This window comes from Mustelus asterias, unplaced genomic scaffold, assembly GCF_964213995.1.
Source record: "Mustelus asterias unplaced genomic scaffold, sMusAst1.hap1.1 HAP1_SCAFFOLD_1808, whole genome shotgun sequence".
NCBI lineage: Eukaryota > Metazoa > Chordata > Chondrichthyes > Carcharhiniformes > Triakidae > Mustelus > Mustelus asterias.
Window position 1 is genome coordinate 28934 of NW_027591753.1, and position 27507 is coordinate 56440.

The 27507-nt window shown below is 53.0% G+C and overlaps 2 protein-coding genes across 2 annotated transcripts in view; one reads left to right on the top strand and one right to left on the bottom strand.

The window, feature by feature from the left end:
* LOC144488721 (uncharacterized) overlaps window positions 1–305 on the bottom strand; it is a gene marked incomplete at its 3' end in the record, with an annotated part of 28399 nt that extends 28094 nt beyond the window's left edge. Inside the window, exon 1 of the mRNA XM_078206821.1 lies at window positions 145–305. Coding sequence (XP_078062947.1) covers window positions 145–305 — 161 coding nt within the window. The remainder of the gene's footprint in view (window positions 1–144) is intronic.
* LOC144488722 (forkhead box protein N2-like) lies at window positions 283–27197 on the top strand. The gene is made up of 6 exons (XM_078206823.1): window positions 283–396; window positions 10039–10528; window positions 17156–17259; window positions 20722–20768; window positions 23004–23118; window positions 26055–27197. The coding sequence occupies exons 2-6, from the start codon at window positions 10082–10084 to the stop codon at window positions 26497–26499; spliced, it is 1158 nt and encodes a 385-aa protein (XP_078062949.1). The 5' UTR covers window positions 283–396; window positions 10039–10081; the 3' UTR covers window positions 26500–27197.
* The last annotated feature ends 310 nt before the right edge of the window (window positions 27198–27507 follow it).

Sequence of the window (27507 nt, forward strand, 5' to 3'; positions counted from 1 at the left end):
CCTTTCCTTAGGGAGTGTCTGATCCTTTTCCCCGTGTCCCTGCTGCCGGACCTGCCGAGAGTATCCGGTGTTTTTCTGCTTTAATCCCAGCCACCCCGTCCCAGTCGGTGAGCTGGGGCCCAGCAGCAGAGGGGATCCACATACTGGAGGGGTGGGGTGGTGGTGGTGAGGGATGGCATTGCGACGGGGAGCTGGCAGGGTCTGAAAGAGCAGTGTGCGAGGGAAGAGAGACTGGAAATGAAGATGAAACTATAGCCTGGAATGTGTGTTCCCATGGAGATCCCCAGGCGGACTCCCAGCGTCATGCTGGCGATTTCCTCTCGCTCGCTCCCTCTCTCAGCTCCACGGCGATGTGTGAGAGAGAGAGAGACAGAGGGGGAGAGGATTCAGCTCCAGGTAAGCTGGGGGTGGGGGGAAGAGAATGCGAAACAGGAACTCTGCGGGAGAAACAGTGGTGGTGTTACTGAGGAGGGGTTTGCAGCCAGTGTGTGTGTGAATGTCTGCGAGCAGCCTGTCTCCAGGTACAGATCCCTTTTCCAGTGAAGAAAGCCCCGCTTCCCCCCCCCCCCCCCACTGCAACCTCAACCCCATTCGCTAACACGCTCTCCCCTCCTGAGAGGCCATGTGTCAAAGGCTGCCCTCAAAATAAAACAAGCAGTGCAATTCGAAGCTTTGCCTCCATGTGTTTCCGGAGCCCCATTGCGGGTAAATCTCTCCCTCCCCCTTCTCCGAATAGGGGGGATTAATCGTCCTGTGTATCACTCCATGCTGCATTCGGTAAGACCTGGCTGGCTGTAGAGATTTGCATTCTAATCAGTATTCTGTAACTTGATTTCTGTGTCTCTGTGCACTGTTGGAGAACAGATTTTCACTCCATCTGACGAAGGGGCAGCGCTCCGAAAGCTTATGGTATTTGCTACCAAATAAACCTGTTGGACTTTAACCTGGTGTTGTGAGACTTCTTACTGTGCATTCGGTAAGGTCAGAGGTTCGCCGTTCACCTGCTCACACAGCTGGACACAGATGCAAATTCCTGATCTCCAATCTGATCATTTCCTATCACTGAGGGTGATCCTGGAATGTGGGTTTGGGAGAACTCTGAGTAACCTGCTAACTGGCCACTCGATCCGGTCTCTAACCCAGTCTAAATATCTTTCCATTTGGGGGACTTATTAATTGTGATGCAGGCTAACTGCCCTCCACATCAGTAAACAGCTTTATTTATCCAGCATCTTTAACATAACAACGCCTCCCCAACGGGCTTCACTGGGGCAGCAGTCAGACAGAATCTCACCCCCCAGCCACATTCGGAGATATCAGGGACAGGCGACCAAAAGCTCGGTCAAAGAGGTCGGATTTAAGGAGCGTCTTAAAGGAGAGAGAGACAGAGAGAGAGAGAGAGAGACAGAAGGAGAGAGAGACAGAGAGAATCAGAGAGAGACAGAGAGAGAGAGAGAGAGACAGAGAGAGTCAGAGAGAGACAGAGAAAGACAGACAGAGAGAGAGAGATAGAGAGTGAGACAGAGAAAGAGAGAGGCAGAGAGAGAGGCAAAAAGAGACGGGGAGAGACAGAGAGGCAGAAAAAGAGACAGAGAGAGGTGGAGAGGTTTTGGGGGGGAATTCCAGAGCTTGGGGCCCCCCCAGGCAGCTGAAGGCACGGCCGCCAATGGTGGAGCGATGGGAATCGGGGGATGCTCAAGAAGATGGAATTGGAGGAGCGCAGAGATCTCGGAGCGTTGTAGGGACTGGAGGAGGTTACAGCGATAGGGAGGGGGTGTAGGGACTGGAGGAGGTTACAGAGATAGGGAGGGGGTGTAGGGGCTGGAGGAGGTTACAGAGATAGGGAGGGGGTGTAGGTGCTGGAGGAGGTTACAGAGATAGGGAGGGGGTGTAGGGGCTGGAGGAGGTTACAGAGATAGGGAGGGGGTGTAGGGGCTGGAGGAGGTTACAGAGATAGGGAGGGGTGTAGGGGCTGGAGGAGGTTACAGAGATAGGGAGGGGGTGTAGGTGCTGGAGGAGGTTACAGAGATAGGGAGGGGGTGTAGGGGCTGGAGGAGGTTACAGAGATAGGGAGGGGGTGTAGGGGCTGGAGGAGGTTACAGAGATAGGGAGGGGTGTAGGGGCTGGAGGAGGTTACAGAGATAGGGAGGGGTGTAGGGACTGGAGGAGGTTACAGAGATAGGGAGGGGGTGTAGGTGCTGGAGGAGGTTACAGAGATAGGGATGGGGTGTAGGGGCTGGAGGAGGTTCCAGAAGAGATAGAGTGGGTTGGAGGAGCTTGAGGAGGTTACAGAAATAGGGAGGGGGTGTAGGGGCTGGAGTTTAGAGATAAGGAGGGGGTGTAGGGAGGAGGTTACAGAGATAGGGAGGGCGTGTAGGGGACTGAAGGAGGTTACAGAGATAGGGAGGGGGTGTAGTGGCTGGATGAGGTTACAGAGATAGGGAGGCGGAGTGCGGACTGGAGGAGGTTACAGAGATAGGGAGGAGGTTAATCATAGAAACCCGACAGTACAGAAAGAGGCCATTCGGCCCATCGAGTCGGGGTGTAGGGGCTTGAGGAGGTTACAGAGATAGGGAGGGGGTGTAGGGGCTGCAGGAGGTTACAGAGATAGGAAGGGGGTGTAGGGGCTGGAGGAGGTTACAGAGATAGGGAGGGTCATAGGCGCTGCAGGAGGTTAATGTGGTATATATGGCCACATGATATATAATGGATGATATAGCCAACACTCTATTGGCTAGAGTGGAGTTAATATCTGTCCACTCTGTATATAATGGGGTGATATATGTTTACTCTGTATATAATGGGGTGATATATGTACACTTTGTATATAATGGGGTGATATATGAACACTCTATATAATGGGGTGATATATGTTCACTCTGTATATAATGGGGTGATATATGAACACTTTGTAAATAATGGGATGATATATGAACACTCTGTATATAATGGGGTGATATATGAACACTCTGTATATAATGGGGTGATATATGAACACTTTGTATATAATGGGATGATATATGAACACTCTGTATATAATGGGGTGATATATGAACACTCCGTATATAATGGGGTGATATATGTTCACTCTGTATATAATGGGGTGATATATGTACACTTTGTATATAATGGGGTGATATATGAACACTCTATATAATGGGGTGATATATGTTCACTCTGTATATAATGGGGTGATATATGAACACTTTGTAAATAATGGGATGATATATGAACACTCTGTATATAATGGGGTGATATATGAACACTCTGTATATAATGGGGTGATATATGAACACTTTGTAAATAATGGGATGATATATGAACACTCTGTATATAATGGGGTGATATATGAACACTCTGTATATAATGGGGTGATATATGAACACTCTGTATATAATGGGGTGATATATGAACACTCTGTATATAATGGGGTGATATATGAACACTTTGTATATAATGGGATGATATATGAACACTCTGTATATAATGGGGTGATATATGAACACTCTGTATATAATGGGGTGATATATGAACACTTTGTATATAATGGGGTGATATATGAACACTCTGTATATAATGGGGTGATATATGTTCACTCTGTATATAATGGGGTGATATATGAACACTCTGTATATAATGGGGTGGTATATGTTCACTCTGTATATAATGGGGTGATATATGTTCACTCTGTATATAATGGGGTGATATATGTTCACTCTGTATATAATGGGATGATATATGTTCACTCTGTATATAATGGGGTGATATATGTTCACTCTGTATATAATGGGGATATATGAACACTCTGTATATAATGGGGTGATATATGAACACTCTGTATATAATGGGGTGGTATATGTTCACTCTGTATATAATGGGGTGATATATGTTCACTCTGTATATAATGGGATGATATATGTTCACTCTATATAATGGGATGATATATGTTCACTCTGTATATAATGGGGTGATATATGTTCACTCTGTATATAATGGGATGATATATGTTCACTCTGTATATAATGGGATGATATATGTTCACTCTGTATATAATGGGGTGGTATATGTTCACTCTGTATATAATGGGATGATATATGTTCACTCTGTATATAATGGGATGATATATGTTCACTTTGTATATAATGGGGTGGTATATGTTCGTTCTCTATATAATGGGGTGATATATGAACACTATATGATGGGGTGATATATGTTCACTCTGTATATAATGGGGTGATATATGTACACTTTGTATATAATGGGGTGATATATGATCACCCTGTATACCATGGGGTGATATATGAACACTCTGTATATAATGGGGTGATATATGTTCGTTCTCTATATAATGGGGTGATATATGAACACTCTGTATATGATGGGGTGATATATGTTCACTCTGTATATAATGAGGTGATATATGTTCACTCTGTATATAATGGGGTGATATATGAACACTCTGTATATAATGCGGTGATATATGTTCACTCTGTATATAATGAGGTGATATACGCACACTTTGTATATAATGGGGTGATATATGAACACTGTATATAATGGCGTTGATATATGTTCACTCTGTATATAATGGGGTGATACATGAACACTCTGTATATAATGGGGTGGTATATGTTCACTCTGTATATAATGGGGTGATATATGAACACTCTGTATATAATGGGGAGATATATGAACACTCTGTATATAATGGGGTGATATATGAACACTCTGTATATAATGGGGTGATATATGTTCACTCTGTATATAATGGGGTGATATATGAACACTCTGTATATAATGGGGTGATATGTGTACACTTTGTATATAATGGGGTGATATATGTTCACTCTGTATATAATGGGGTGATATATGTTCACTCTATATAATGGGGTGATATATGAACACTGTATATAATGGGGTGATATATGAACACTCTGTATATAATGCGGTGATAGATGTTCACTCTATATAATGGGGTGATATATGAACACTCTGTATATAATGGGGTGATATATGTTCACTCTGTATATAATGGGGTGATATATGTACACTTTGTATATAATGGGGTGATATATGTTCACTCTGTATATAATGGGGTGATATATGAACACTCTGTATATAATGGGGTGATATATGAACACTCTGTATATAATGGGGTGATATATGTTCACTCTGTATATAATGGGGTGATATATGAACACTCTGTATATAATGGGGTGATATGTGTACACTTTGTATATAATGGGGTGATATATGTTCACTCTGTATATAATGGGGTGATATATGTTCACTCTATATAATGGGGTGATATATGAACACTGTATATAATGGGGTGATATATGAACACTCTGTATATAATGCGGTGATAGATGTTCACTCTATATAATGGGGTGATATATGAACACTCTGTATATAATGGGGTGATATATGTTCACTCTGTATATAATGGGGTGATATATGTTCACTCTGTATATAATGGGGTGATATATGAACACTCTGTATATAATGGGGTGATATATGAACACTCTGTATATAATGGGGTGATATATGTTCACTCTGTATATAATGGGGTGATATACGTTCACTTTGTATATAATGGGGTGATATGTTCACTCTGTATATAATGGGGTGATATATGTTCACTCTATATAATGGGGTGATATATGTTCACTCTATATAATGGGGTGATATATGAACACGCTGTATATAATGGGGTGATATATGTTCACTCTATATAATGGGGTGATATATGTTCACTCTATATAATGGGGTGATATATGAACACGCTGTATATAATGGGGTGATATATGTTCACTCTATATAATGGGGTGATATATGTTCACTCTATATAATGGGGTGATATATGTTCACTCTATATAATGGGGTGATATATGAACACTCTGTATATAATGGGGTGATAGATGTTCACTCTATATAATGGGGTGATATATGAACACTCTGTATATAATAGGGTGATATACGAACACTATATAATGGGGTGATATATGAACACTGTATATAATGGGGTGATATATGTTCACTCCATATAATGGAGTGAAATATGAAGACTATGTATACCATGGGGTGATATATGTTCACTCTGTATGTAATGGGGTGATATGTGTACACTTTGTATATAATGGGGTGATATATGTACACCTTGTATATAATGGGGTGATATATGTTCACTCTATATAATGGGGTTGGTATATGAACACTCTGTATATAATGGCGTGATATATGAACACACTGTATATAATGGGGTGATATATGTTCACTCTATATAATGGGGTTGGTATATGAACACTCTGTATATAATGGGGTGATATATGTACACTTGGTATATAATGGGGTGATATATGTACACTTGGTATATAATGGGGTGATATATGTACACTTTGTATATAATGGGGTGATATATGTTCACTCTGTATATAATGGGGTGATATATGAACACTCTGTATATAATGGGGTGATATATGAACACTCTGTATATAATGGGGTGATATATGAACACTGTATATAATGGGGTGATATATGAACACTCTGTATATAACGGGGTGATATATGTTCACTCTGTATATAATGGGGTGATATATGAACACTATATAATGGGGTGATATATGAACACTGTATATAATGGGGTGATATATGAACACTATATAATGGGGTGATATATGAACACTATATAATGGGGTGAATGTTCTGGACTTTGCTGAATCTCAGTGCAATCTCGCTGTCTGTCCTTTAATCTGGTCCTGATTTGATTTGATTTATTATTGTCACTTGTATTAGTATACAGTGGAAAGTATTGTTTCTTGCGCGCTATACAGACAAAGCATACTGATCATAGAGAAGGAAAGGAGAGAGAGTGCAGAATGTAGTGTTACAGTCATAGCTAGGGTGTAGAGAAAGATCAACTTAATGCGAGGTAGGTCCATTCAAAAGTCCGACGGCAGCAGGGAAGAAGCTGTTCTTAGAACCAAAGAAACCCTCCAGTGCAGAAGGAATCCATTCGGCCCATCGAGTCTGCACTGACAATCCCACCCCAAGCCCTATTCCCACAACCAAACACATTTACCCCGCTAATCCCCCTAACCTACACATCCCAGGGCACTAAGAAGCAATTTAGCATGGCCACACATCTTTGAGTCGGTTGGTACCTCAGACTTTTGTATCTTTTTCCCGAAGGAAGAGGGTGGAAGAGAGAATGTCCGGGGTGCGTGGGGGTCCTTGATTATGCTGGCTGCTTTGCCGAGGCAGCGGGAAGTGTAGACAGAGTCAATGGATGGGAGGCTGGTTTGCTTGCTGGATTGGGCTACATTGACAACTCTTTGTAGTTCCTTGCGGTCTTGGGCAGAGCAGGAGCCCCATACCGAGCTGTGATACAACCAGAAAGAATGCTTTCTATGGGGCATCTGTAAAAGTTGGTGAGAGTCGTAGCTGACATGCCAAATTTCCTTAGTCTTCTGAGAAAGTCGAGGCGTTGGTGGGGCTTTCTTAACTATCGTGTCGGCATGGGGGGACCAGGACAGGTTGTTGGTGATCTGGACACCTAAAAACTTGAAGCTCTCGACCATTTCCACTTCGTCCCCATTGATGTAGACAGGGGCATGTCCTCCGCTACGCTTCCTGAAGTCGATGACTATCTCCTTCGTCTTGTTGCTGGTGGTTTTGGGGCTGTGCTCTCCCCACTCCAGGTTAAACTGTCTCTCCCTCCCAGTGACAGTGTGTCTGATAGGGACGAACGTGCTGTGTGATTCTGACCTCTGGGTTTAGAATGAGCAGTGTGCAGTGTTTAAATCTCTAATTAGTCAGTAATTCTGGGCTAGTCCTGGTGGCTTGGGGAATCCAGCTTCCACACAGACCCCGGGTGGTGCCATTATTTATACGGTGAGTGAGCTCCGTATGTTGCCTTGTGAGCTGTGATTCAGGAACAGGCGGCCTGGGCTCAGGGGAGGGGTTAAGTTACCAGCTATTGTCTCTTTGGCACTGGGCCGTGGGTCTGCCTCCGGGGCAAGCTGGAGGCTGGCTACACACAACTCAAAGCAGACAATACAGCCACCTGCTCCCATTCCAACTGTGGCGGATCCCAATGGGAGCAGCTGGAGGGTCACAGAGGGAATCCTTAAATCTCTCAATTATTCCAATAAAGTTGCAACAAATGGCCCTGATCATGGAATCCCTGCAGTGCAGAAAGAGATGATGTAGAGAAGCCGGCGTTGGACTGGGGTAAACACAGTAAGAAGTTTAACAACACCAGGTTAAAGTCCAACAGGTTTAGAACATAGAACATAGAACAGTACAGCACAGAACAGGCCCTTCGGCCCACGAGGTTTATTTGGTAGCAAAAGCCACACAAGCTTTCGGAGCTCTAAGCCCCTTCTTCAGGTGAGTGGGAATTCTGTTCACAAACAGAGCATATAAAGACACAAACTCAATTTACATGAATAATGGTTGGAATGCGAATACTTACAACTAATCAAGTCTTTAAGAAACAAAACAATGTGAGTGGAGAGAGCATCAAGAGAGGCTAAAAAGATGTGTATTGTCTCCAGACAAGACAGCCAGTGAAACTCTGCAGGTCCACGCAACTGTGGGGGTTACAGATAGTGTGACATGAACCCAATATCCCGGTTGAGGCCGTCCTCGTGTGTGCGGAACTTGGCTATCAGTTTCTGCTCAGCGACTCTGCGCTGTCGTGTGTCGCGAAGGCCGCCTTGGAGAACGCTTACCCGAATATCAGAGGCCGAATGCCCGTGACCGCTGAAGTGCTCCCCAACAGGAAGAGAACAGTCTTGCCTGGTGATTGTCGAGCGGTGTTCATTCATCCGTTGTCGCAGAGTCTGCATAGTTTCCCCAATGTACCATGCCTCGGGACATCCTTTCTTGCAGCGTATCAGGTAGACAACGTTGGCCGAATTGCAATAGTAGGTACCGTGTACCTGGTGGATGGTGTTCTCACGTGAGATGATGGCATCTGTGTCGATGACTGTGGGAGGAAACCGGTGCACCCGGAGGAAACCCACGCAAACACGGGGAGAATGTACAGACTCCGCACAAACAGTGACCCAAGGCTGAAAACGGTCCTTGGCGCTGTGAGGCAGCAGTGCTGACCACTGTGCCACCGTGCTGCCCCGGGTCCCTGGCGCTGTGAGGCAGCAGTGCTGACCACTGTGCCACCGTGCTGCCCCGGGTCCCTGGCGCTGTGAGGCAGCAGTGCTAACCCACTGTGCCACCGTGCTGCCCCGGGTCCCTGGCGCTGTGAGGCAGCAGTGCTGACCACTGTGTCACCGTGCTGCCCCGGGTACCTGGCGCTGTGAGGCAGCAGCGCTAACCACTGTGTCACCGTGCTGCCCCGGGTCCCTGGCGCTGTGAGGCAGCAGCGCTAACCCACTGTGTCACCGTGCTGCCCCGGGTCCCTGGCGCTGTGAGGCAGCAGCGCTAACCACTGTGTCACCGTGCTGCCCCGGGTCCCTGGCGCTGTGAGGCAGCAGTGCTAACCCACTGTGTCACCGTGCTGCCCCGGGTCCCTGGCGCTGTGAGGCAGCAGCGCTAACCCACTGTGCCACCGTGCTGCCCACATGTGGAGAGACTGGAGAAGCTGGGTTTTGTTCTCCTTGGAGCAGAGAAGGTTAAGAGGGAGACCCAGGCCTTGGCATCCTTCCTAAACCAACATCACTAAAAACAGCTGCTCTGGGTGATGATCACATTGCCGTGTGTGGGATCTTGCTGTGTGTAAATTGGCTGCTGCCTTTCCCACATTACAGCAGTGAGCAGACTTCAAAAAAAACTCCTTCATTGTGAGTGGAACACTTTGGGACTTCCTGAGGGAGGGAGCGGGGCTGGAGAGATTGGGAGGGGGGGTCTGCGTTTCACTTTGGGATGCCCTGTGTGGGGCAGAGGAGCTGGAGAGATGGGGAGGGGGTCTGCGTTTCACTCTGGGAGGTCCTGAGGGGACGGGCCGGGGGAGGGGGGGTGGTGGGCGCGGGGGTGCAAGAGGTGGTTTATGAATATGAGTCTCTTTCTTTTCTCCAGGGGGTAACTGATGAGCTGCAGCCACTCAGGCCGCTGACAGAACATGGAGAGAGGGTGGCTCCACCTGGGACAGAGGGCCAGCAGCCCTGCCCCCTGCCCGAGGGGTGACCCGGAGCCCAGCTGCTGTACCCGCGAGGCGAGGGAGGACCAGGAGCTGACCAACCTCAACTGGCTTCACGAGAGCAAGAACCTGCTGACGGCGTTGAGGCTGGCGGGGGAGGCCCCGGTGGCCCAGGAGATCCCAGCGTCCCCCTCACACACTCTCCAGCTACCCCAGGACATCTCCAGGCCCCCCTACCCCTTCAACTGCCTCATCTTCATGGCCATCGAAGGCTCTCCCAGCCGGTGTCTGCCGCTGAAGGAGATTTACCAGTGGATTCTGCAGAATTACCCCTACTTCCAGCGGGCGCCCCTGGGCTGGAGGAACGCAGTGAGGCACAACCTGTCCCTCAATAGCTGCTTCAGGAGAGTGCAGGACGATGGCAGGGAGGTGAGGGACTCGGAGGATGGGGGCAGCAAAGGAATGAGGGAGGATTGGGGGAGTGAGGGGGATTGGAGAGTGAGGGGGGAGTGGAGAGCGAGGGGGGATTGGAGAGTGAGGAGGGATTGGAGAGTGAGGGGGGAGTGGAGAGCGAGGGGGGATTGGAGAGCGAGGGCGGGTTGGAGAGTGAGGGGGGAGTGGAGAGCGAGGGGGGATTGGAGAGTGAGGAGGGATTGGAGAGTGAGGGGGGAGTGGAGAGCGAGGGGGGATTGGAGAGCGAGGGCGGGTTGGAGAGCGAGGGAGGATAGGAGAGCGAGGGGGGATTGGAACGTGAGGGGGGATTGGAGAGTGAGGGGGGATTGGAGAGTGAGGGGGGATTGGAAAGTGAGGGGGGATTGGAGAGTGAGGGGGGATTGGAGAGCGAGGGGGGATTGGAAAGTGAGGGGGGATTGGAAAGTGAGGGGGGATTGGAGAGTGAGGGGGGATTGGAGAGTGAGGGGGGATTGGAGAGTGAGGGAGGATTGGAGAGTGAGGGGGGATTGGAGAGTGAGGGGGGATTGGAGAGTGAGGGGGGATTGGAGTGTGAGGGGGGATTGGAGAGTGAGGGGGAGTGGAGTGTGAGGGGGGATTGGAGAGTGAGGGGGGGATTGGAGAGTGAGGGGGGATTGGAGAGAGAGAGGGGATTGGAGAGCGAGGGGGGATTGGAGAGTGAGGGTGGATTGGAGAGTGAGGGGGGATTGGAGAGTGAGGGGGGATTGGAGAGTGAGGGGGGATTGGAGAGTGAGGGAGGATTGGAGAGTGAGGGAGGATTGGAGAGCGAGGAGGGATTGGAGAGCGAGGAGGGATTGGAGAGCGAGGGGGGATTGGAGAGTGAGGGGGGATTGGAGAGTGAGGGGGATTGGAGAGTGAGGGGGGATTGGAGAGTGAGGGAGGATTGGAGAGTGAGGGGGGATTGGAGAGAGTGAGGGGGGGATTGGAGAGCGAGGGGGATTGGAGAGAGTGAGGGGGGATTGGAGAGTGAGGGGGGATTGGAGAGTGAGGGGGGATTGGAGAGCGAGGAGGGATTGGAGAGCGAGGGGGGATTGGAGAGCGAGGGGGGATTGGAGAGCGAGGGGGGATTGAAGAGCGAGGAGGGATTGGAGAGCGAGGAGGGATTGGAGAGTGAGGGGGGATTGGAGAGTGAGGGAGGATTGGAAAGGGAGGGAGGGTTGGAGAGTGAGGGGGGATTGGAGAGCGAGGAGGGATTGGAGAGTGAGGGGGGATTAGAGAGTGAGGGGGGATTGGAAAGGGAGGGAGGGTTGGAGAGTGAGGGAGGGTTGGAGAGTGAGGGGGGATTGGAGAGTGAGGAGGGATTGGAGAGCGAGGGGGGATTGGAGAGCGAGGAGGGATTGGAGAGAGTGAGGGGGGGTTGGAGAGAGTGAGGGGGGGTTGGAGAGAGTGAGGGGGGGTTGGAGAGAGAGAGGGGGGGTTGGAGAGTGAGGGGGGATTGGAGAGCGAGGGACGATTGGAGAGTGAGGGGGGATTGGAGAGCGAGGGGGGATTGGAGAGTGAGGGGGGATTGGAGAGTGAGGGGGGATTGGAGAGTGAGGGGGGATTGGAGAGTGAGGGAGGATTGGAGAGTGAGGGAGGATTGGAGAGCGAGGAGGGATTGGAGAGCGAGGAGGGATTGGAGAGCGAGGAGGGATTGGAGAGCGAGGGGGGATTGGAGTGCGAGGGGGGATTGGAGAGTGAGGGGGGATTGGAGAGTGAGGGGGGATTGGAGAGTGAGGGAGGATTGGAGAGTGAGGGAGGATTGGAGAGTGAGGGAGGATTGGAGAGCGAGGAGGGATTGGAGAGCGAGGGGGGATTGGAGAGCGAGGAGGGATTGGAGAGCGAGGGGGGATTGGAGAGCGAGGGGGGATTGGAGAGCGAGGGGGGATTGGAGAGCGAGGGGGGATTGGAGAGTGAGGGGGGATTGGAGAGTGAGGGGGGATTGGAGAGTGAGGGGGATTGGAGAGTGAGGGGGGATTGGAGAGTGAGGGGGGATTGGAGAGTGAGGGGGGATTGGAGAGCGAGGGGGGATTGGAGAGCGAGGGGGGATTGGAGAGCGAGGGGGGATTGGAGAGTGAGGGGGATTGGAGAGTGAGGGGGGATTGGAGAGTGAGGGGGGATTGGAGAGTGAGGGGGGATTGGAGAGTGAGGGGGGATTGGAGAGTGAGGGGGGATTGGAGAGTGAGGGGGGATTGGAGAGTGAGGGAGGATTGGAGAGTGAGGGAGGATTGGAGAGCGAGGAGGGATTGGAGAGCGAGGGGGGATTGGAGAGCGAGGAGGGATTGGAGAGCGAGGGGGGATTGGAGAGCGAGGGGGGATTGGAGAGCGAGGGGGGATTGGAGAGCGAGGGGGGATTGGAGAGCGAGGGGGGATTGGAGAGTGAGGGAGGATTGGAAAGGGAGGGAGGGTTGGAGAGTGAGGAGGGATTGGAGAGCGAGGAGGGATTGGAGAGCGAGGGGGGATTGGAGAGAGCGAGGGGGGATTGGAGAGAGTGAGGGGGGGTTGGAGAGAGTGAGGAGGGGTTGGAGAGAGTGAGGGGGGGTTGGAGAGAGTGAGGGGGGGTTGGAGAGTGAGGGGGGATTGGAGAGTGAGGGACGATTGGAGAGTGAGGGGGGATTGGAGAGCGAGGGGGGATTGGAGAGCGAGGGGGGATTGGAGAGTGAGGGGGGATTGGAGAGTGAGGGGGGATTGGAGAGTGAGGGAGGATTGGAGAGCGAGGGGGATTGGAGAGAGTGAGGGGGGATTGGAGAGTGAGGGGGGATTGGAGAGCGAGGAGGGATTGGAGAGCGAGGGGGGATTGGAGAGTGAGGGGGGATTGGAGAGTGAGGGAGGATTGGAAAGGGAGGGACGATTGGAGAGCGAGGGGGGATTGGAGAGCGAGAGGGGATTGGAGAGCGAGGGGGGATTGGAGAGTGAGGGAGGATTGGAAAGGGAGGGAGGGTTGGAGAGTGAGGGGGGATTGGAGAGTGAGGGAGGATTGGAAAGGGAGGGACGATTGGAGAGTGAGGGGGGATTGGAGAGAGTGAGGGGGGATTGGAGAGCGAGGGGGGATTGGAGAGCGAGGGAGGATTGGAAAGGGAGGGAGGGTTGGAGAGTGAGGGGGGATTGGAGAGTGAGGGGGGATTGGAAAGGGAGGGAGGATTGGAAAGGGAGGGACGATTGGAGAGTGAGGGGGGATTGGAGAGCGAGAGGGGATTGGAGAGCGAGGGGGGATTGGAGAGCGAGGGGGGATTGGAGAGCGAGGGACGATTGGAGAGCAAGGGAGGATAGGAGAGTGAGGGGGAGTGGAGAGAGTGAGGGAGGATTGGTAAGTGAGGTGGGGGTTGGGGAGTGAGGATTGGGGAGTGGGGATAGGGGACTGGGGGTTAGGTGCGTGTGTGTGGGGAATGTAAAGGATTGCAGGGTGTGTGTGTGTGTGTGTGTGGGGAATGTAAAGGATTGCAGGGTGTGTGTGTGTGTGTGTGTGGGGAATGTAAAGGATTGCAGGGTGTGTGTGTGTGTGGGGGGAGTGTAAAGGATTGCAGGGTGTGTGTGTGTGGGGAATGTAAAGGATTGCAGGGTGTGTGTGTGTGTGGGGGGAGTGTAAAGGATTGCAGGGTGTGTGTGTGTGTGGGGGGAATGTAAAGGATTGCAGGGTGTGTGTGTGTGTGTGGGGGAGTGTAAAGGATTGCAGGGTGTGTGTGTGTGTGTGTGGGGAGTGTAAAGGATTGCAGGGTGTGTGTGTGTGTGTGTGGGGAGTGTAAAGGATTGCAGGGTGTGTGTGTGTGGGGAGTGTAAAGGATTGCAGGGTGTGTGTGTGTGTGGGGGGAATGTAAAGGATTGCAGGGTGTGTGTGTGTGTGTGGGGAGTGTAAAGGATTGCAGGGTGTGTGTGTGTGTGTGTGGGGAGTGTAAAGGATTGCAGGGTGTGTGTGTGTGTGTGGGGAGTGTAAAGGATTGCAGGGTGTGTGTGTGTGGGGAGTGTAAAGGATTGCAGGGTGTGTGTGTGTGTGGGGGGAATGTAAAGGATTGCAGGGTGTGTGTGTGTGTGTGGGGAGTGTAAAGGATTGCAGGGTGTGTGTGTGTGTGTGGGGAGTGTAAAGGATTGCAGGGTGTGTGTGTGTGTGTGGGGGGAGTGTAAAGGATTGCAGGGTGTGTGTGTGTGTGTGGGGAGTGTAAAGGATTGCAGGGTGTGTGTGTGTGTGTGTGGGGAGTGTAAAGGATTGCAGGGTGTGTGTGTGTGTGTGTGGAGTGTAAAGGATTGCAGGGTGTGTGTGTGTGTGGGGGGGGGGGGGGGAGTGTAAAGGATTGCAGGGTGTGTGTGTGTGGGGAGTGTAAAGGATTGCAGGGTGTGTGTGTGTGTGTGGGGGGAGTGTAAAGGATTGCAGGGTGTGTGTGTGTGTGTGTGTGGGGGGAGTGTAGTGGGGAATGTTATGGATTGCAGGGTGTGTGTGTGTGTGGGGGGAGTGTAAAGGATTGCAGGGTGTGTGTGTGTGTGTGTGGGGGGAGTGTAAAGGATTGCAGGGTGTGTGTGTGTGTGTGGGGGGGGAGTGTAAAGGATTGCAGGGTGTGTGTGTGTGTGTGTGTGGGGGGAATGTAAAGGATTGCAGGGTGTGTGTGTGTGTGTGGGGGGAGTGTAAAGGATTGCAGGGTGTGTGTGTGTGTGTGTGGGGGGAATGTAAAGGATTGCAGGGTGTGTGTGTGTGTGTGTGTGGGGGGAGTGTAAAGGATTGCAGGGTGTGTGTGTGTGTGTGTGTGTGGGGAGTGTAAAGGATTGCAGGGTGTGTGTGTGTGTGTGTGTGTGGGGAGTGTAAAGGATTGCAGGGTGTGTGTGTGTGGGGAGTGTAAAGGATTGCAGGGTGTGTGTGTGTGTGTGTGGGGGGAGTGTAAAGGATTGCAGGGTGTGTGTGTGTGTGGGGGGAATGTAAAGGATTGCAGGGTGTGTGTGTGTGTGTGGGGAGTGTAAAGGATTGCAGGGTGTGTGTGTGTGTGGGGGGAATGTAAAGGATTGCAGGGTGTGTGTGTGTGTGTGGGGAGTGTAAAGGATTGCAGGGTGTTTGTGTGTGTGTGGGGAATGTAAAGGATTGCAGGGTGTGTGTGGGTGTGTGTGTGGGAGGAGTGTAAAGGATTGCAGGGTGTGTGTGTGTGTGGGGGGAGTGTAAAGGATTGCAGGGTGTGTGTGTGTGTGTGGGGAGTGTAAAGGATTGCAGGGTGTGTGTGGGTGTGTGTGGGGGGAGTGTAAAGGATTGCAGGGTGTGTGTGGGTGTGTGTGTGGGAGGAGTGTAAAGGATTGCAGGGTGTGTGTGTGTGTGTGGGGAGTGTAAAGGATTGCAGGGTGTGTGTGTGTGTGTGGGGAGTGTAAAGGATTGCAGGGTGTGTGTGTGTGTGTGTGGAGTGTAAAGGATTGCAGGGTGTGTGTGTGTGTGGGGGGGGGGGGGAGTGTAAAGGATTGCAGGGTGTGTGTGTGTGGGGAGTGTAAAGGATTGCAGGGTGTGTGTGTGTGTGTGTGGGGAGTGTAAAGGATTGCAGGGTGTGTGTGTGTGTGTGGGGGGAGTGTAAAGGATTGCAGGGTGTGTGTGTGTGTGTGGGGGGAATGTAAAGGATTGCAGGGTGTGTGTGTGTGTGGGGGGAGTGTAAAGGATTGCAGGGTGTGTGTGTGTGTGTGGGGGGAATGTAAAGGATTGCAGGGTGTGTGTGTGTGTGTGTATGGGGGGAGTGTAAAGGATTGCAGGGTGTGTGTGTGTGGGGAGTGTAAAGGATTGCAGGGTGTGTGTGGGTGTGTGTGGGGGGAGTGTAAAGGATTGCAGGGTGTGTGTGGGTGTGTGTGTGGGAGGAGTGTAAAGGATTGCAGGGTGTGTGTGTGTGTGTGGGGAGTGTAAAGGATTGCAGGGTGTGTGTGGGTGTGTGTGTGGGGGGAGTGTAAAGGATTGCAGGGTGTGTGTGTGTGTGTGTGTGTGGGGAGTGTAAAGGATTGCAGGGTGTGTGTGTGTGTGTGTGTGGGGAGTGTAAAGGATTGCAGAGTGTGTGTGTGTGTGTGTGTGGGGAGTGTAAAGGATTGCAGGGTGTGTGTGTGTGGGGAGTGTAAAGGAGACATGCCCCAGTTAGTTGTAAGTATTCGCATTCCAACCATTATTCATGTAAATTGAGTCTGTGTCTTATAAGTTCTGTTTGTGAACAGAATTCCCACTCACCTGAAGAAGGGGCTCAGAGCCTCGAAAGCTTGTGTGGCTTTTGCTACCAAATAAACCTGTTGGACTTTAACCTGGTGTTGTTAAACTTCTTACAGTGTAAAGGATTGCAGGGTGTGTGTGTGTGTGTGGGGGGGGGGGGGGAGTGTAAAGGATTGCAGGGTGTGTGTGTGTGTGTGTGTGGGGGGAGTGTAAAGGATTGCAGGGTGTGTGTGTGTGTGTGTGTGGGGGGAGTGTAGTGGGGAATGTTATGGATTGCAGGGTGTGTGTGTGTGGGGGGGGAGTGTAAAGGATTGCAGGGTGTGTGTGTGTGTGTGTGTGGGGGGAATGTAAAGGATTGCAGGGTGTGTGTGTGTGTGTTTGGGGCATGTCTCCTGATCGGAGGGTGTGAGGGTGATATTCTGTCTCACACAGTTCCTCAAGACTGTTTCCGTTCACAGGCTGTGGGTAAAGGTTCCTATTGGTGTGTCGATGAACGATCGCGGCCAAACCTTCTTCAGGCCATCAGGAAGAGAACCCTGAACATCCACAGTTCCCCTCTCGGGTAAGTAGATCAGTGACACAGTGTGTGTACGGGTCCTCACTGCAGCACAGCGGTGGGGCTAGGGAGGGAAGATTCGGGTGAGGATTGAAGCTGAGGTTGGGAATAGGGTTAGAGTTAGGGATAGTATTGTGGAGAATATGGGACTAGCTCCCACAGGGAGTGGGGGAGAATGTGGGAGTCGCTCCCACGGGAGGGAGTGGGGGAGAATGTGGGGCTTGCTCCCTCGGGGAGTGAGGCAGAATGTGGGACTCACTCCCATGTGGGAGAGGGGGAGAATGTGGGACTCGCTCCCACGGGGAGTGGGGGAGAATGTGGGACTCGCTCTCACGGGGGAGAGGGGGAGAATGTGGAACTCGCTCCCACGGGGGAGAGGGGGAGAATGTGGGACTCGCTCCCATGGGGAGTGGGGGAGAATGTGGGACTCGCTCCCTCGGGGAGTGGGGGAGAATGTGGGACTCGCTCCCTCGGGGAGTGGGGAGAATGGGGGATTCGCTCCCACGGGGAGTGGGGGAGAATGTGGGACTCGCTCCCACGGGGAGTGGGGGAGAATGTGGGACTCGCTCCCACGGGGGAGTGGGGGAGAATGTGGGACTCGCTCCCACGGGGGAGTGGGGGAGAATGTGGGACTCGCTCCCACGGGGGAGTGGGGGAGAATGTGGGACTCGCTCCCACGGTGGAGTGGGGGAGAATGTGGGACTCGCTCCCACGGGGAGTGGGGGAGAATGTGGTACTCGCTCCCACGGGGAGTGGGGGAGAATGTGGGACTCGCTCCCTCGGGGAGTGGGGGAGAATGTGGGACTTTCTCCCACGGGGAGTGGGGGAGAATGTGGGACACGCTCCCACGGGGGAGTGGGGGGGAATGGGGGATTCGCTCCCACGGGGGGGTGGGGGAGAATGTGGGATTCGCTCCCACGGGGGAGTGGGGGAGAATGTGGGACTCGCTCCCACGGGGGAGTGGGGGAGAATGTGGGATTCACTCCCACGGGGGAGTGGGGGAGAATGTGGGACTCGCTCCCACGGGGGAGTGGGGGAGAATGTGGGACTCGCTCCCACGGGGAGTGGGGGAGAATGTGGGACTCGCTCCCACGGGAGAGTGGGGGAGAATGTGGGACTCGCTCCCACGGGGAGTGGGGGAGAATGTGGGACTCGCTCCCACGGGGAGTGAGGCAGAATGTGGGACTCGCTCCCACGGGGAGTGGGGGGAGAATGTGGGGCTCGCTCCCACGGGGGAGTGGGGGAGAATGTGGGCCTCGGTCCCATGGGCGAGTGGGGGAGAATGTGAGATTCACTCCCACGGGGAATGAGGATAATGTGGGACTCGCTCCCACGGGGAGTGGGGGAGAATGTGGGACTCGCTCCCACGGGGGAGTGGGGGAGAATGTGGGATTCGCACCCACGGGGGGCGAATGTGGGACTCGCTCCCACGGGGGAGTGGGGAGAATGTGGGACTCGCTCCCACGGGGGGAGTGGGGGAGAATGTGGGACTCGCTCCCTCGGGGAGTGGGGAGAATGGGGGATTCGCTCCCACGGGGAGTGGGGGAGAATGTGGGACTCGCTCCCTCGGGGAGTGAGGGAGTATGTGGGACTCGCTCCCTCGGGGAGCGGGGGAGAATGTGGGATTTGCTCCCACGGGGGAAAGGGGGAGAATGTGGGATTCGCTCCCACGGGGGAAAGGGGGAGAATGTGGGATTCGCTCCCACGGGGGGAGTGGGGGAGAATGTGGGACTCGCTCCCACGGGGAGTGGGGGAGAATTTGGGACTCGCTCCCACGGGGAGTGGGGGAGAATGTGGGACACGCTCCCACGGGGAATGAGGAGAATGTGGGACTCGCTCCCACGGGGAGTGGGGGAGAATGTGGGATTTGCTCCCATGGGGAGTGGGGGAGAATGTGGGACTCGCTCCCACAGGGGAGTGGGGGAGAATGTGGGACTCACTCCCACGGGGGAGTGGGGGAGAATGTGGGACTTGCTCCCACGGGGGAGAATGTGGGATTCGCTCCCACGGGGGGAGTGGGGGAGAATGTGGGACTCGCTCCCACGGGGAGTGGGGGAGAATTTGGGACTCGCTCCCACGGGGAGTGGGGGAGAATGTGGGACACGCTCCCACGGGGGGAGTGGGAGAGAATTTGGGACTCGCTCCCACGGGGAATGAGGAGAATGTGGGACTCGCTCCCACGGGGAGTGGGGGAGAATGTGGGATTTGCTCCCATGTGGAGTGGGGGAGAATGTGGGACTCGCTCCCACAGGGGAGTGGGGGAGAATGTGGGACTCACTCCCACGGGGGAGTGGGGGAGAATGTGGGACTTGCTCCCACGGGGGAGAATGTGGGATTCGCTCCCACGGGGGAGTGGGGGAGAATGTGGGACTCGCTCCCACGGGTGAGTGGGGGAGAATGTGGGATTCGCTCCCACGGGGGAGTGGGGGAGAATGTGGGACTCGCTCCCACGGGGAGTGTGGGAGAATGTGGGACTCGCTCCCACGGGGGGAGTGGGGGAGAATGTGGGACTCGCTCCCACGGGGGGAGTGGGGGAGAATGTGGGACTCGCTCCCACGGGGGGAGTGGGGGAGAATGTGGGACTCGCTCCCACGGGGAATGAGGAGAATGTGGGACTCGCTTCCATGGGGGGAGTGGGGGAGAATGTGGGACTCGCACCCACGGGGAATGAGGAGAATGTGGGACTCGCTCCCACGGGGGGAGTGGGGGAGAATGTGGGACTCGCACCCACGGGGAATGAGGAGAATGTGGGACTCGCTTCCATGGGGGGAGTGGGGGAGAATGTGGGACTCGCTCCCATGGGGAGTGGGCAGAATGTGGGACTCGCTCCCACGGGGGAGAATGTGGGACTCGCTCCCACGGGGGAGTGGGGGAGAATGTGGGACACGCTCCCACGGGGGAGTGGGGGAGAATGTGGGACACGCTCCCACGGGGGGAGTGGGAGAGAATTTGGGACTCGCTCCCACGGGGAATGAGGAGAATGTGGGACTCGCTCCCACGGGGAGTGGGGGAGAATGTGGGATTTGCTCCCATGTGGAGTGGGGGAGAATGTGGGACACGCTCCCACGGGGGAGTGGGGGAGAATGTGGGACACGCTCCCACGGGGGAGTGGGGGAGAATGTGGGATTTGCTCCCACGGGGAGTGAGGCAGAATGCGGGACTCGCTCCCACGGGGGAGTGGGGGAGAATGGGGGATTTGCTCCCACGGGGGAGAGGGGGAGAATGTGGGACTCGCTCCCATGGGGGGAAGGGGGAGAGTGTGGAACTCGCTCCCACGGGGGAGTGGGGGAGAATGTGGAACTCGCTCCCACGAGGGAGTGGGGGAGAATGTGGGACTCGCTCCCACGGGGAGTGTTGTGCGAATTCTTACTGTGCCCACCACAGTCGAACGCCGGCATCTCCACATCATGTGGGAAAGTGAGATTTGCGCAGTCTCTGACAATAACCCTCTCTCTGTTTATCTGTCAGCTCCAGTGACACAGGTGTGCCAGACACACCCTACACACAGGACACAGGTGAGCCAGTTGGAGCAAGCAGCCACCTCTCAAATGCCACCTGCCCCTGCGGATCCAGCAATGGGGCAGACTCCCAGTCCTGAGGAACCAGGGTCTATCTCCAACCTACAGGCGCTGAACCTGTCCAGCAGCGTTATGGTTAGGGTCAGAGTTACCGTCAGTGTTGCGGCTCAGATTAAGTTTGGAATTTGGAGTAAGGTGAAGATTAGGGTTTGGATTTTTTCTTTATTCATTCATGGGACACGGGCATCGCTGACTGGCCAGCATTTAGTGCCCATTCCTAGTTGCCCTTGAGAAGGTGGTGGTGAACTGCCTGTCCAGCAGGGTTAGGGTCAGGGGTCAGGGTTAGGGGTCAGGGTCAGTGTTGGGGTCGGGGTCAGGGTTAGAGTTAGAATTAGAGTCGGGGTTAGGGTTAGGGTCAGGGTTAGGGTCAGGGGTCAGGGTTAGGGGTCAGGGGTCAGGGTTAGGGGTCAGGGTCAGTGTTGGGGTCGGAGGGTTAGAGTTAGAATTAGAGTCGGGGTTAGGGTTAGGATTAGATTTTAGGTTATGGGTTAGGGTTCGGGTCGGGGTGAGGGTCAGGGTGAGGGTCGAGGTCAGGGTGAGGGTCAGGGTGAGGGTCAGGGTGAGGGTTGGGGTCAGGGTCAGGGTGAGGGTGAGGGTCGAGGTCAGGGTTCGGGTCAGGGTGAGGGTGAGGGTCAGGGTGAGGGTCGAGGTCAGGGTGAGGGTCAGGGTGAGGGTGAGGGTCAGGGTGAGGGTCGAGGTCAGGGTGAGGGTCAGGGTGAGGGTCAGGGTGAGGGTCAGGGTGAGGGTTGGGGTCAGGGTCAGGGTGAGGGTCAGGGTCAGAGTCGGAGTCAGGGTCATGGTGCAGGTTGGGGTTCGAGGTCAGGGTTAAGGTTAAGGTTAGGGTTAGATTTAGCGTCAGATTTAGGATTAGGGTTAAGGTCAGATTGTGGGTTAGATTTAGGCTTTGGGATTGTCCTGCCCACTGTACAACTCCCCTTCCTGATAATTCATGAAAGAAGTTTATCATCAGAAAGGAGTGAGTAAGGAAATGGCTGACAATAAGATGGGGTCTGTGAAACCAGTCTGCCTGTCACACACTAACCATAAGAACATAAGAACTCGGAGCAGGAGTGGGCCATCTGGCCCCTCGAGCCTGCTCCACCATTCAATAAGATCATGGCTGATCTTTTTGTGGACTCAGCTCCACTTACCCGCCCGCTCACCATAACCCTTAATTCCTTTACTGTTCAAAAATCTATCTATCCTTGCCTTAAAAACATTCAATGAGGTAGCCTCAACTGCTTCACTGGGCAGGGAATTCCACAGATTCACAACCCTTTGTGTGAAGAAGTTCCTCCTCAACTCAGTCCTAAATCTGCTCCCCCTTATTTTGAGGCCATGCCCCCTAGTTCTAGCTTCACCTGCCAGTGGAAACAACTTCCCTGCTTCTATCTTATCTATTCCCTTCATAATCTTATATGTTTCTATAAGATCTCCCCTCATTCTTCTGAATTCCAATGAGTATCACCCCAGTCTACTCAGTCTCTCCTCATAAGCCAACCCCCTCAACTCCAGAATCAACCTAGTGAATCTCCTCTGCACCCCCTCCAGTGCCAGTATATCCTTTCTCAAGTAAGGAGACCAAAACTGTACACAGTACTCCAGGTGTGGCCTCACCAGCACCTTATACAGCTGCAACATAACCTCGCTGTTTTTAAACTCCATCCCTCTCGCAATGAAGGACAAAATTCCATTTGCCTTCTTAATTACCTGCTGCACCTGCAAACCAACTCCTTGAGATTCCTGCACAAGGACACCCAGGTCCCTCTGCACAGCAGCATGCTGCAATTTTTTACCATTTAAATAATAGTCCATTTTGCTGTTATTCCTACCAAAATGGATGACCTCACATTTACCAACATTGTACTCCATCTGCCAGACCCTCGCCCGCTCACTTAGACTATCTATATCCCTTTGCAGACTTTCAGCGTCCTCTGCACACTTTGATCTTCCACCCATCTTAGTAACATCTGCGAATTTTGACACACTACACTTGATCCCCAGCTCCAAATCATCTATGTAAATCGTAAACAATTGCAGTCCCAACACTGATCCCTGAGGCACACCCCTAGTCACTGATCGCCAACCAGAAAAACACCCATTTACCCCCACTCTGTAACCGTGTATCCGGGAACACCGCTCTAACTCTGGCTCTGTGTCCACTCTCTGCAGATGGAGAGCTTGAGGAGCAGCTATCCATAGCGAATGAGGAACCGGGTGTAACTGTCGCGCTCTCTGATGAGGGGATCAGTGGAACAGATAATAAAGAACCCACCCTGATAAACAGGTATTATCCTTAACGCTGGCGAGATACAGGCTGGGGGAGGCTGGAGCTGGTGTGAGAGGCTCAGGCCGACAGCGGGGAGATAGACTGGGGGGAAGGGGAAGCAGACTGGGGGGAGGGGGAAGCAGACTGGGGGGAGGGGGAAGCAGACTGGGGGGAGGGGGAAGCAGACTGGGGGGAGGGGGAAGCAGACTGGGGGGAGGGGGAAGCAGACTGGGGGGAGGGGGAAGCAGACTGGGGGGAGGGGGAAGCAGACTGGGGGAGGGGGAAGCAGACTGGGGGGAGGGGGAAGCAGACTGGGGGGAGGGGGAAGCAGACTGGGGGGAGGGGGAAGCAGACTGGGGGGAGGGGGAAGCAGACTGGGGGGAGGGGGAAGCAGACTGGGGGAGGGGGAAGCAGACTGGGGGGAGGGGGAAGCAGACTGGGGGGAGGGGGAAGCAGACTGGGGGGAGGGGGAAGCAGACTGGGGGAGGGGAAAGCAGACTGGGGGAGGGGAAAGCAGACTGGGGGAGGGGGAAGCAGACTGGGGGAGGGGGAAGCAGACTGGGGGGAGGGGATGGACTGGGAGGAGGGGACGGACTGGGAGGAGGGGACAGACTGGTGGGAGGGCGGGGGACAGACTGGTGGGAGGGCGGGGGACAGACTGGTGGGAGGGCGGGGGACAGACTGGGGGGCTGGTGGGAGACAGACTTGGGGGAGGGTAGGGGACAGACTGGGGAGAGGATGGGGACAGATTGGCGGGGGGGGGTAGACAGACTGTCAGGCAAGGAGGAATTGGTAGGGCTAGGGAACCGTGGTGCACCAAAAAAGTTTCTTTGTTGGTTAAAAAGAAAAAGGAGGCTTATGTTCGGATGAGACGTGAGCACTCGGGTAGTGCACTAGAAAGCTTTAGATTGGCTAAGAGGGAGTTGAAGAGCGAGCTTAGAAGGGCTAAAAGGGGACATGAGAAGACTTTGGCGGATAGGGTTAAAGAGAATCCTAAGGCGTTCTATAGGTATGTCAAGAACAGAAGGTTGGTTAGGGCAAGTTTAGGGCCAGTTATAGATGGCAGAGGGAAGTTATGTGTGGAACCGGAGGAGATTGGTGAAGCATTGAACCAATATTTCTCTTCGGTGTTCACGCAAGGGGACATGAATATAGCTGAGGAGGACACTGGGTTGCAAGGGAGTAGAATAGACAGTATTACAGTTGATAAGGAGGATGTGCAGGATATTCTGGAGGGTCTGAAAATAGATAAATCCCCTGGTCCGGATGGGATTTATCCAAGGATTCTCTGGGAGACAAGAGAAGTGATTGCAGAGCCTCTGGCTCTGATCTTCAGGTCGTCGTTGGCCTCTGGTATAGTACCAGAAGATTGGAGGTTAGCGAATGTTGTCCCATTGTTTAAGAAGGGGAACAGAGACTTCCCCGGGAATTATAGACCGGTGAGTCTCACTTCTGTTGTCGGCAAGATGTTGGAAAAAATTATAAGGGATAGGATTTATAGTTATTTGGAGAGTAATGAATTGATAGGTGATAGTCAGCATGGTTTTGTGGCAGGTAGGTCGTGCCTTACTAACCTTATTGAGTTTTTTGAGAAAGTGACCAAGGAGGTGGATGGGGGCAAGGCAGTGGACGTGGTATATATGGATTTTAGTAAGGCGTTTGATAAGGTTCACCATGGTAGGCTTCTGCAGAAAATGCAGATGTATGGGATTGGGGGTGATCTAGGAAATTGGATCAGGAATTGGCTAGCGGATAGGAAACAGAGGGTGGTGGTTGATAGTAAATATTCATCATGGAGTGCGGTTACAAGTGGTGTACCTCAGGGATCTGTTTTGGGGCCACTGCTGTTTGTAATATTTATTAATGATCTGGATGAGGGTATAGTTGGGTGGATTAGCAAATTTGCTGATGACACCAAAGTCGGTGGTGTGGTAGACAGTGAGGAAGGGTGTCGTAGTTTGCAGGAAGACTTAGACAGGTTGCAAAGTTGGGCCGAGAGGTGGCGGATGGAGTTTAATGCGGAGAAGTGTGAGGTAATTCACTTTGGTAGGAATAACAGATGTGTTGAGTATAGGGCTAACGGGAGGACTTTGAATAGTGTGGAGGAGCAGAGGGATCTAGGTGTATGTGTGCATAGATCCCTGAAAGTTGGGAATCAAGTAGATAAGGTTGTTAAGAAGGCATATGGTGTCTTGGCGTTTATTGGTAGGGGGATTGAATTTAGGAGTCGTAGCGTTATGTTGCAACTGTACACAACTCTGGTGCGGCCGCACTTGGAGTACTGTGTGCAGTTCTGGTCCCCACATTACAGGAAGGATGTGGAGGCTTTGGAGAGGGTGCAGAGGAGGTTTACCAGGATGTTGCCTGGTATGGAGGGGAGATCCTATGAGGAGAGGCTGAGGGATTTGGGATTGTTTTCGCTGGAAAGGCGGCGGCTAAGAGGGGATCTTATTGAAACATATAAGATGATTAGAGGTTTAGATAGGGTGGATAGTGATAGCCTTTTTCCTCTGATGGAGAAATCCAGCACGAGGGGGCATGGCTTTAAATTGAGGGGGGGTAGTTATAGAACCGATGTCAGGGGTAGGTTCTTTACCCAGAGGGTGGTGAGGGATTGGAATGCCCTGCCAGCATCAGTAGTAAATGCGCCTAGTTTGGGGGCGTTTAAGAGATCCGTAGATAGGTTCATGGACGAAAAGAAATTGGTTTAGGTTGGAGGGTCACAGTTTTTTTTTTAACTGGTCGGTGCAACATCGTGGGCCGAAGGGCCTGTTCTGCGCTGTAATGTTCTATGTTCTATGACTGGGGAGAGGATAGGGGACAGACTGAGGGGAAGGTGGGAGACAGACTGGGTGGGGGGGGGTAGCGGACAGACTGGGGGGCTGGGGGTGGGGTGGGGGAGGGTTCGGGAGTGCTTGGCTTCTCTTCCTCATGTTTTGCTTCCTCCTCTCCAGTTGGCAGCTGCCGTTCATCCCGCTCCGGGTGGATTCCTGTCTTTCCCACCGGACACCAGCTCCTGGCGCTGTGCCCAGCGGGGATCATAACTACAGCCTGGCATGGGCAGAGGGCTGGGAGCTGTGCCCAGCTGTACCCAGTGACCGGGAGAGACCCGGCACCCTCTCGGTGAAGGCCGCCTCTGATCAGGGGGGCGAGGACAGCGAGGGATTCCTCAGTGCTGATGAGTGGGAGATGGAGGACAGTTTGGAGGAGGAGGGAGAGGAGGATTCACTGGCAGACAGCGGCTACGTCCCCCTGAGCCGCCGGGATGCCCCATGTGCAGAGGGGTCAGAGGGCAGGCTGCGGAGCCGGAGCTGGGAGCAGTTGGGATTCTCGGACATTGATGAAGAGCTGAAAGAGGTGGCGGGATCCTTGCTGCACCTGGCTGGAGTCTGCAGCTGAGGAGAGTGTGACTGACTGTCAGAGACAGGGGGGGGCAGTCGCCGTAACGCCCCTCCTCCCATCCCCAGCATTCCCAATTCCCCCAGGAATAACTCTCCCCCCACCCAGCGAGGGCTCACTCTCCCCCCCCCACCCAGCGAGGGCTCACTCTCCCCCCCCACCCAGCGAGGGCTCACTCTCCCCCCCCACCCAGCGAGGGCTCACTCTCCCCCCCCACCCAGCGAGGGCTCACTCTCCCCCCACCCAGCGAGGGCTCACTCTCCCCCGGGGGCTTAGCCTACCAGCCACACACTCATCCACCCACCCTATAACCGTTCTGCCTGGGGCCTCACAGTGACCCCCCCTCCCCCTCCCCACTCCATTCCCCTCTCTGTCTCTGTCTCTGTCTCCAGTGTCCACTGTAACTGGATCCGGAACATTCTGAACAAGGCCATGCATTCACACACTGAGCCACCCAGCTCACACTGCTCCGTGGCATCTCAGTGTGAACTGAATCCCAGACACCTTCACCCAGGAACACATCCTAACCTGGGAGAACTCAATGCTTTCTCTGCCTTCCCAACATCCCCTCTTTCCTTCTCATTGTGGTCTCTTGTCTGAGGAGCACAGGCAGGAGCAGAAAAAACCACTGACAACACACACCTGACCACACTGCCATGTGCCGATACATATATATATATATATATACACACATTCGTGATAACGTGTCTGCGTGGGTTTCTGAAGGACATTGATAGGATGCAGAGCTGGGCCGAAAAATGGCGGATGGAGTTTAACCCTGATAAATGTGAGGTGATTCATTTTGGTAGGACAAATTTGAATGCGGATTACAGGGTCAACGGCAGGGTTCTGAGGAATGTGGAGGAACAGAGAGATCTTGGGGTCCATATCCACAGATCTCTAAAGGTTGCCACGCAAGTGGATAGAGCCGTGAAGAAGGCCTATAGTGTGTTAGCTTTTATTAACGGGGGGTTGGAGTTTAAGAGCCGTGGGGTTATGCTGCAACTG